Below are 10955 nucleotides of genomic sequence, written 5' to 3' on the forward strand. Positions count from 1 at the left end.
GGCGCGGCGGGATCTCACGGATCCCCCGGCCGCGCCGCCTTTTCTCCCCGGCGCGATCAAACACCGAGGAGAAAACACGCCCTACTCGGGGGCCGGCCGAACTGCGCATGTCCGGGCATGCGCAGTTCGGATCCGGGCCGGGGTTGAGCCGGCGCAGGGAAGCGGCGGCGATCAAACGCCCCGTTGCCGCGCCACTTCCCTTTAAACCACCTAGATAGGTGGTTTAGTTTGCGCCAGCTTATCCCGGGAAAGGGACAGTTCGGCCACGGAAGCGAGACGCTTCCCAGATGTGGTGGTGTGATTGCGCCGGTTTGATCCGGCCCCGAACTGTCCCGCTCCCGGACCAAATAGCCGCGTGTGAACGGGACCTTAGTTTGCTCTGGAGCCGTTTTTCCTGAGCTAAGACAAAAATGTGTGAGCTGGAGGCTAAAAAAACTGTGAGCTGGCTCACACTAACTCAGCTTAGAGGGAACACTGGATAGGAGTTGACTTTCCATTTGTAGATGCTGAAGCCGTTGGCTGGAGAGTTTGCTTTGCTGTATGTACAGCTCAAAGCTCAACATGCCCTGGTTCGACCCACTTTTTCAAAGATGCATGAAGTTCCAATCTGGAGATCTGAAACCCGCCAATCTGTCTGAAAGAATACCTGTGTTGACAGCAATCACAGCTGGCTTGATTCAGAGCTAGCTTATTTTCCCCCCAGTCTGAAACAACAATTGGTACCCCACTCTCTTATGATGGATGGGTGGAACAGGTTCGGTGAGAGATGAGACTGAATGCCAGGTTTCTCTTCTCTAGGTGCCATCTGAAACTTGGGAGTCACGATCTGGATATCCAAACATACACCTGGGATAAATCCACCTACGGCAATGGGAAAAAGTACATTGCCACAGCTTATGTGAAGACGTCCTGAGAAGGCAAGATGCAGAATGAGAAGGAACATCGCGAATGATCAGATTGGCCTCTTTTGATGTGTGCTCCTGGCTCTTGGCTCTCACACCATACCAGCTGTGCAGCAGACCTGCTCTTTTGTCTTTATGTCCTCTGTGAATGTTGTTTCCTTTATGGAGTGTGCAACGTAATTGTGAGACTGGAATGCCAAGACGCATCTGGTCACTATTTCAGAACTAGAAATCACATATGGAGCGTCATTGCTCTTAAGTCAGCGGCTCCCTACCTTTTTGGCACGGTGACCCACAAGTCCAAATTTACTTGGTGTGGTGATCCAGCCAGGGCTGGCCCAAAGATTTTTTGGCTCCCAAGACAAACCATGCTCTTGGTCCCCATCTAGTTCAGCATTCAGTTTTCTATAGTGGCCAACCAGATGTCTTTTGAGAAACCAACAAACATCGCACAAAGGGTGCAGCTGGCCCCACTATGAGCCCCAAGGAAGTGGCTTTCCAACATCTGGAGGGTTGCATTCCAGCCTTTGACCACCCTCTCCTGCTCCATGATGTCCACTAATCTCCCCTAAGATTCTAAGAAACTCTAAGATGCTAAAAAAACTCATCCTACTAACCATCAGGACTTGTTTTATTTGATCAACATGTATATGCAGTGAAGAAGAAGAAAACCACCAATGTATGCCATGGAAGATACTGCTTCCAGGGTCAGATCTTGGCATCCAAGATACAAAACAGAGCAATGGAAGGGGCAGAGACAGCCATTTGAGAGGGCTCGGCCCATGATCCACTTGCAGAGGCTTCACGACCCACTTTGGGGTCCTGGCCCACAGATTGGGAAATACTGCTCTAAGTCATTGACTGTCTCAGCAGTGACCCCACGTTTGGATGCATGTTGAAAAAGCATTTGTGGCATTTCAGGGGAAGCTAAAGAGATTTTGATGACTAGCAAAATAATAATAATAATAATAATCAAGAAGGTTGTGAACATTCACCTCAGGCCTCCATCTTAATAAAACAAAAACATTTCAGACAGATTCGAAGGGTCCTACTCGGGTAAAACCTCAGGGGGGTTTCCTGGGGGCCAAAATATTTTTCAGAGCACGAGCAAAAGTTCCTTTGGCCAGTTATGTGCAACCCTGCCCCCGATACAAAGAAAATATCCCCAATGCACTTGTGGAAGTGATAAGAAGAGCTGACGTCTGGAAATCTTTTGCTGTCTGTAGCTTTACCTACAGAAGGGAGACGGGTGACCATCGGGGCTTTCTTAGTGGCAGCACCTAACCTATGGAATGCCCTCTTTTCACCTGTACGAACCTATGGAATGCCCTCTTTTCGCCTGTACGAACCTATGGAATGCCCTCTTTTCGCTTGTACGAACCAGGTCAAAACATTCTTCTTGGCCCAGGCTTTTGAGTTCTTCCCACCTTTTAGTTGTCCACTCTAATATTTTATCATGGACTTTATGGCCTGCAGTGCTTTATATAATTTGCCTGGTCCTGTATGACCCATTGGATGCTGCTTGCACGTACCGTGCCCTTGTGCTGTCTCTCTGTTGGTTTCCTTGCACCACTGCTGGGATGAAGCGTTTTATTGTGTGCATCATTAGCTATTAGGTTTAAGGCACTGTTTTTGTTTGGTGCGTGACTGACACATTCAAAAGGGGTATCCCCTCCACTTCCCATGAGGCAGCGGCGCGTTGCTTGGGGAAGAACCATTTGTCGCCTTGTGCATACCAACGTCTCTTGGGGCTTTAAGTTCATACAGGTGAGAAGACTTGAGTCTAGGACATGGTTTACAACCGTGCTCATAGTGAGCCTCAGGTCAGCCCTCATTTCTCGGTTCCTCCATGCACAGTTGAGGAACGGTAGTATCCTACCTTACAGGGCTGTTGTGGGGATGAACGAGAGAGACGACAAAGGATGATGCAGATTAAAAATGCCATCGGCATTGTTAGCTTCTGGGGTGGTTTTTTTCTACACCTCTTCCTCTCTGACAGCTCAGTAGACTTCAAGTGCAATCCCAAACAGAGTTGCACCCTTCCAAGTCTGTTGAAGTCAATGGGTTTAGAGAGGTGTAACCTTGTTTGGGATTATGCTATTTGTTACCCTTTATGACACAATAAACAACATTAAATCCCTCTCCTCAGCTGTGATGGTCCTCTTTTTCTCAATGTATTAATTCATTCTTTACTATTTAAATATTTTATTGTTTTCCAGGATCTTGCTATCACCATTTTCATTGTGGTCAATAAGTCAGTGAACAGATTATTTTCAAATATTATTTAAAAAAACCCCGCAACCTCTGCACATTGCCTCAAAAGTCTTGTAGCTATGACATACATAATTTCATGTAATTTATCAGCCAGAACCACACAGGCTGGAAGCTGGATTCCAACCGCACAGGAAGGAACCACATAGTGCTCTCCAGTTCAAGGCTAGCGCAAACCCCAATCCCTTGAACGGGTTCTTTCCTGTGAGCAGGGGTCATTTCGTAGAAAACGTGCACATTTCTGGAGAGACATTAACAATGCAAGAACGCCTTAACTGCCTTGGACCAAAGAGCCCATTCAGCTGAGCATTCTAACAGCAGCTGCGCAAGCAGGGCACAAACATTTTCCTGTGTCCCTTGCGTCTGTTACACAGAGGTATAATGCTCCTGAATATGGAGGTTCTCCTTAATTATCATGATCCATGGACATTGGGGACCAATCCACTGAGAATCTTTCTGTCCCATGAAAGATTTTTACCATGGCCACCTGTTTTGGCAGTGATTCCCATTCATCTGGCTCCACCTACACAAGGCGCTGTGGATGCTCAGAGTCTGTATTGAGGACTGGAGCCAAAATATTCATTGTTACTCCAAAGACTGATTTTAAGGGGAAGGAGGCATAGTTTGGTACAGGGAGGTGGTGGGCTCTCCTTCTTTGGAGGTTTTCAAACAGAGGCTAGATGGCCATCGGACAGCAATGTGGATTCTGTGAACTTAGGCAGTTCATGAGAGGGGAGGGCAGGAAGGGTTGCCTCAGTGCTTAGTTCTCGTGGCCCTTTCTTACATGCCCAGGGAAATGCTGATTGCCACTTTGGGAAGCAATTTTTCTCCAGGCCAGCTTAGGCCAGGGATCCTGGAGGGTTTTTTTGTCATCTTCTGGGCAGGGGTCACTGGGTATGTGTGTGTGGGGGGATATTTGTGAATTTCCTGCGTTGTGCAGGAGGTTGGACTAGATGACCCTGAAGCAGGCCCGTAGCTAACATAGGGCCCACGGGGCCCAGCCCCCTTGTGTTTTTTCTGGGCCCCCTCCCTCCAGGGCTGCCCCCAAAGTGCTCCAACTTACCACCTGCACTGTACTTCCATTTAATTAGCTGGCGGCCCCCGAAGGCCCCCTCCCAAAGAATTCCCTAGCTACGGGGCTGCCCTGAAGGTCCCTTCCAACTCTGTGATTCTAGGGATCTAGGGGCAGATGGCTGAATGCAGGCACCAAAATTATGAAGGACTGATTCATGCAGATATGAACAGGTCTGAGGAAGGGAACTTTGCCTCTAGAAAGCTTATACCAGGGACACCATGCGACTGGACTCAAATCGAGCTTTTCTACTGCACACCAAAACGACCACCCCCTGAAACACAGATAGGAGCAATGCTCTCTCTAAGCTGTGGAGTCGTGTGAGCAAAAATTATACTTTGTGAGCTACTGGCATTAGAGTTGTGAGCCAACGGTTTTGCTACTGCCTAACTTAGTCTGCTCTGGAGCCGTTTTTCCTGAGCTAAGACAAAATTGTGTGAGCTGGAGGCTAAAAAAACTGTGAGCTGGCTCACACTAACTCAGCTTAGAGGGAACACTGGATAGGAGTTGACTTTCCATTTGTAGATGCTGAAGCCGTTGGTTGGAGAGTTTGCTTTGCTGTACGTACAGCTCAAAGCTCAACATGCCCTGGTTCGACCCACTTTTTCAAAGATGCATGAAGTTCCAATCTGGAGATCTGAAACCCGCCAATCTGTCTGAAAGAATACCTGTGTTGACAGCAATCACAGCTGGCTTGATTCAGAGCTAGCTTATCTTCCCCCCAGTCTGAAACTAACAATTGGTACCCCACTCTCTTATGATGGATGGGTGGAACAGGTTCGCTGAGAGATGAGACTGAATGCCAGGTTTCTCTTCTCTAGGTGCCATCTGAAACTTGGGAGTCACGATCTGGATATCCAAACATACACCTGGGATAAATCCACCTACGGCAATGGGAAAAAGTACATTGCCACAGCTTATGTGAAGACGTCCTGAGAAGGCAAGATGCAGAATGAGAAGGAACATCGCGAATGATCAGATTTGCCTCTTTTGATGTGTGCTCCTGGCTCTTGGCTCTCACACCATACCAGCTGTGCAGCAGACCTGCTCTTTTGTCTTCATGTCCTCTGTGAATGTTGTTTCCTTTATGGAGTGTGCAACGTAATTGTGAGACTGGAATGCCAAGACGCATCTGGTCACTATTTCAGAACTAGAAATCACATATGGAGCGTCATTGCTCTTAAGTCAGCGGCTCCCTACCTTTTTGGCACGGTGACCCACAAGTCCAAATTTACTTGGTGTGGTGATCCAGCCAGGGCTGGCCCAAAGATTTTTTGGCTCCCAAGACAAACCATGCTCTTGGTCCCCATCTAGTTCAGCATTCAGTTTTCTATAGTGGCCAACCAGATGTCTTTTGAGAAACCAACAAACATCGCACAAAGGGTGCAGCTGGCCCCACTATGAGCCCCAAGGAAGTGGCTTTCCAACATCTGGAGGGTTGCATTCCAGCCTTTGACCACCCTCTCCTGCTCCATGATGTCCACTAATCTCCCCTAAGATTCTAAGAAACTCTAAGATGCTAAAAAAACTCATCCTACTAACCATCAGGACTTGTTTTATTTGATCAACATGTATATGCAGTGTACCAACAAATATCGCACAAAGGGTACAGCTGGCCTCACTATGAGCCCCAAGGAAGTGACTTTCCAACATCTGGAGGGTTGCATTCCAGCCTTTGACCCACCCTCTCAAGCTCCATTATGTCCTCTAATCTCCCCTAACATTCTAAGAAACTCTAAGATGCTAAAAAAACTCATCCTACTAACCATCAGGACATGTTTTATTTGATCAACATGTATATGCAGTGAAGAAGAAGAAAACCACTAATGTATGCCATGGATGATACTGCTTCCAGGGTCAAATCATGGCATCCAAGATACAAAACAGAGCAATGGAAGGGGCAGAGACAGCCATTTGAGAGGGCTCGGCCCATGATCCACTTGCAGAGGCTTCACGACCCACTTTGGGGTCCTGGCCCACAGATTGGGAAATACTGCTCTAAGTCATTGACTGTCTCAGCAGTGACCCCACGTTTGGATGCATGTTGAAAAAGCATTTGTGGCATGTCAGGGGAAGCGAAAGAGATTTTGATGACTAGCAAAAATAATAATAATAATAATCAAGAAGGTTGTGAACATCCACCTCAGGCCTCCATCTTAATAAAACAAAAACATTTCAGACAGATTCGAAGGGTCCTACTTGGGTAAAACCTCAGGGGGGTTTCCTGGGGGCCAAAATATTTTTCAGAGCACGAGCAAAAGTTCCTTTGGCCAGTTATGTGCAACCCTGCCCCCGATACAAAGAAAATATCCCCAATGCACTTGTGGAAGTGATAAGAAGAGCTGACGTCTGGAAATCTTTTGCTGTCTGTAGCTTTACCTACAGAAGGGAGACGGGTGACCATCGGGGCTTTCTTAGTGGCAGCACCTAACCTATGGAATACCCTCTTTTCGCCTGTACGAACCTATGGAATGCCTTCTTTTCGCCTGTACGAAACTATGGAAGGCCCTCTTTTCGCCTGTACGAACCAGGTCAAAACATTCTTCTTGGCCCAGGCTTTTGAGTTCTTCCCACCTTTTAGTTGTCCACTCTAATATTTTATCATGGACTTTACGGCCTGCAGTGCTTTATATCATTTGCCTGGTCCTGTATGATCACTTGGATGCTGTTTTCATGTACCGTGTCCTTGTGCTGTTTCTCTGTCAGTTTCCTTGCACCACTGCTGGGATGAAGCGTTTTATTGTGTGCATCATTCGCTATTAGATTTAAGGCACTGTGTTTGTTTGGTGCGTTACTGACACATTCAAAAGGGGTATCCCGTCCACTTCCCATGAGGCACATTGCTTGGGGAAGAACCATTTGTCGCCTTGTACATACCAACGTCTCTTGGGGCTTTAAGTTCATACAGGTGAGAAGACTTGAGTCTAAGAAACCTGGGTTTACAACTGTGCTCATAGTGAGCCTCAGGTCAGCCCTCATTTCTCGGTTCCTCCATGCACAGTTGAGGAACGGTAGTATCCTACCTTACAGGGCTGTTGTGGGGATGAACGAGAGAGACGACAAAGGATGATGCAGATTAAAAATGCCATCGGCGTTGTTATCGGCGTTGTTAGCTTCCGGGGTAGTCTTTGTCTACACCTCTTCCTCTCTGACAGCCCAGTAGACTTTAAGTGCAATCCCAAACAGAGTTGCACCCTTCTAAGTCTGTTGAAGTCAATGGGTTTAGAGCGGCGTCACCCTGTTTGGGATTATGCTATTTGTGGGCTCTCCTTCTTTGCAGGTTTTCAAACAGTGGCTAGATGGCCCTCTGACAGAAATGCTGATTTTGTGAACTTAGGCAGATCGTGAGAAGGAGGCTGAGAAGGCATTGTGCAGGGGGTTGAACTAGAAGGACCTGGAGCTCCCTTCCAACTCTATGATTGTATGGATACAGTCCTGCATATTAGTCGAGATTAGTCGAGAAAAGTCTGCAGTTTCCTTTCTTATACCCAGAACACGGCCAAACTTTCTCCAGTATTCAACATCGGCAACCGTTCCTTTCCAATCTCACCATTCAGATTTTGAACAGAGGAGTTTCACATTGCAAATCTGAGTTTAGAATTTAAATGTGAAATGTTAAGCTGAAAAAGAGGATTGTGGGTGTGCTGCAGCTCTACTGAGCAAAGTCAGAAGTGTTCCTCTGGCAGATCATTCCTCCCATAGAAGAGTTACTTAAGTTGGGGGAAGGCTTATTGGGCTGGAGGAGACTTGCCAGTCCCTTCTCTGGGTTGATTTGATTTTGGGAGGCATCGGGGATGAAACCTCATCAGCCACCCACTGCAGAAATCCTGCTGCCATTGCTACCTAGCTATCCATTATAAACGCCATTACACGTGAACCATCCGATTCCGTCGAACATCGAGGGCGGACGCCCAAAGCAAGCACCAAATGCTGAAAATCAAAATCACAGCTTTCCAAATATAGATCTCAGATGCTTAGTGAATATCAAGCAGACAATCAAGTTCTGGGAGAACACGTAGATAATTATTTAACATACATTTTGCAGAGGAGAATCTTGGGGGAGCAAACTCCTCTCGCCTCTACAGCGCTGCACTCTAATGTAGCTGCAGAAAGATGAGCAGCCACACGGGGGCGCTCAGGGTACACCTGTGCCCACCAGAATTGCTGCACATACATGAGATTCAGCTTCTTGTTTTGCTGAAAGCCCCTCACATTTGATGAACAGGGAAAGGCAGAAAGATGGACGTTTCCTCTTCTTTTCCCATTGCTTCACCTCTACTTTGCTACCCTAATTCTCTGCTCTCCTGATGATCATGGGGGCAATTGCCATAAATGGGGCTGCTAAAGGCTGTCATCATAAGCCCCCGGGGGCAAAGGAGAGTCCCTGCTCTCCGTTGCACCACCTGGGTTCAACACACATCAGGTGAAAATAAATCAAATGACATAGTCCTTCCTTCCTTCTTCCCTCCCTCCCTCCCTCCCTCCCCTTGGAGTCTCAGAGCAGCTTACAATCTCCTTTCCCTTCCCCTCCCTGCAACAGACACCCTGCGAGGTAGGTGGGGCTGAGAGAGCTCTTTTGAGGACTGCGCTTGAGAGAACAGCTCTGAGAGAACTTGTGACTGACCCAAGGTCACCCAGCTGGCTGCATGTGGAGGAGTGGGGAATCAGACTCGGTTCCCCCAGATTAGAGTCCGCACTCCTCACCACCACACCAAATTGGCACTGCCCCACACCAAAGTGGTACCACAGCAAGTCTAGCAGGAACATACGATCGAGCCACCCCCTTTAGATCTTTAGGTATCGACAGCCCGTGGCTTAATAGCATCATCTCAGGTCAGCCAGTGATCCCAATTCCTAAACCGGAGGGAAGAGCAGAAGGCGTCTCTGCTGAGTGGTTATTGGCACATAACGTGCAGCACACCCAGATGTGATAAACAGCAGCCAGCTCTGCGGTCCAGGTCTAGTCCGGGTCCTCTCTGCAGGCACCCCAGGGATCTTGACCCTGGCTGTGGGTGGAGGAAACGACTGCTCTTTGAAACCTGCCCTGCCTCCTGTCCTCCCAACGGGAAACTGTCAGGGAGCCCTGAGAGATCTGGAACGCCCGGTCCCTTCCCAGCTCCCCTGCATTCTGGAACCTCTCTGGGATATTTTTTTGGGGGTGGTGGTGGTGGAGGAGGGGATATGCAATAAAAAGTACCTCCACCTCCTTCCCCTAGATTCCATTTGTATTTATTGATTTGATCAGATTCATTTCTACCCCGCCTTTCTCCCCAGTGGGGAGGGGACCCAAAGCAGCTTACGTTATTCTCCTCTCTTCCGTTCTGAAGTCGGTGAGGCTGAGAGAGGGGGGCCGGCCCAGGGTCACCCCTGCGGGCTTCCATGGCAGGAGTGGAGTGTGAGCAGAGCCACTGTGACTGGCCCAAGAGCACTCAGTCAGTCAGCCCTGACCTGGATAGCCCAGGCGAGCCCGATCTCGTCAGATCTCCGAAGCTAAGCCAGGCCCGGCCAGGGCTAGTATTTGGATGCGAGACCTCCAAGGAATACAAGGGTCATGATGCAGAGGCAGGAAATGGAAAGCCACCTCTGAATGTCTCTTGCCTTCAAGCCACACCAGAGGTCACCAGAAGTCAGCTTGATTTGATGGGGCGGGGGGAAGATCCATCCCTTTGGCACAGGTCAGTGAGTGAAATATGATTCCCCAGTGCACAGGGACCCAAATCATAACGAAACCATGGCACATTTCCATTTCCACAAACCATTTCCCAGCTTGCATGCTTTGAGAAAGTAAATCTCTAGTCCCTTTTCAGTGCAAGGATATAAGGGGAAAGGCATATCTCTGTAAAACAAAGAGGCCAGAAGCTTACGATAAAAAAATTAAGCTGGGAATTCAAGAAACCTGATAGATTGCTATAACATTATGGCGATATATCAATCGCTGATTTAAAAAGCAAAGCAAAAACTCGCAGGTGTCGGGGCAGGGAAGAATAGCTGCTGCAGGGGTCTGGGGCAGGGGAAATGGTGCCGATGTGGGCAGGACTGGAGAGATCCAGACTTTCCTGTCCACATGGGTGTGACCCCAGTTTTACTATGATTTCCCCCCCAAACATCCCAGCAAAGCAGGTTTAGGGATGATCACAGGAAAGGCATGGAAAACGCAGGAGGTGCCTGGAAGCACCATGGTGTTCTGGGGACTCTGGGTGGGGGGGAAAAGCCAGCTTCTCAACAGCATCTGAGCCAAGACGAACAACCCATGACCATAGTCCCACTGAAACCTACGAAAATGGCTTCAGACACTTTAATCAGTTTTAGGCTACAAGAACTATAAAGAAAAATACACAAAGTTGTGAGCTGGTGATTTGGCTACTGCATGAATTAGTTTGCTCTGGAGCCATCCTTCCTGAGCTAAGACAAAAATGTGTGAGCCGGAGGCTAAAAAACTGTGAGCTGGTGCACACTAACTCAGCTTAGAGGGAACCCTGCCCATGACCATAGTCCCACTGAAACCTACGAAAATGGCTTCAGACACTTCAATCAGTTTTAGGCTACAAGAACTATAAAGAAAAATACACAGATGGGAGAACTACTATCTTCTTGCTAACTGACCCGAGGTGGATTCCCTAGGTAGGATTCGACTACTGACGTAGTCTACTTGTAAACCGCTCTGAGACCCACTAGGGGTCATGAGCGGTATAGAAATCACATTTAAAAAA

At 48.1% G+C, this 10955-nt stretch overlaps 1 protein-coding gene across 1 annotated transcript in view; it reads left to right on the forward strand.

Annotated features, from left to right (window-relative positions):
* Positions 1-950, forward strand: part of ENDOU (endonuclease, poly(U) specific) — a 25529-nt gene extending 24579 nt beyond the window's left edge. Inside the window, exon 9 of the mRNA XM_015415109.1 lies at positions 799-950. Coding sequence (XP_015270595.1) covers positions 799-913 — 115 coding nt within the window. The 3' untranslated portion in view covers positions 914-950. The remainder of the gene's footprint in view (positions 1-798) is intronic.
* The last annotated feature ends 10005 nt before the right edge of the window (positions 951-10955 follow it).

Source organism: Gekko japonicus, unplaced genomic scaffold (genome assembly GCF_001447785.1).
Source record: "Gekko japonicus isolate JY-2015 unplaced genomic scaffold, Gekko_japonicus_V1.1 scaffold1811, whole genome shotgun sequence".
NCBI lineage: Eukaryota > Metazoa > Chordata > Lepidosauria > Squamata > Gekkonidae > Gekko > Gekko japonicus.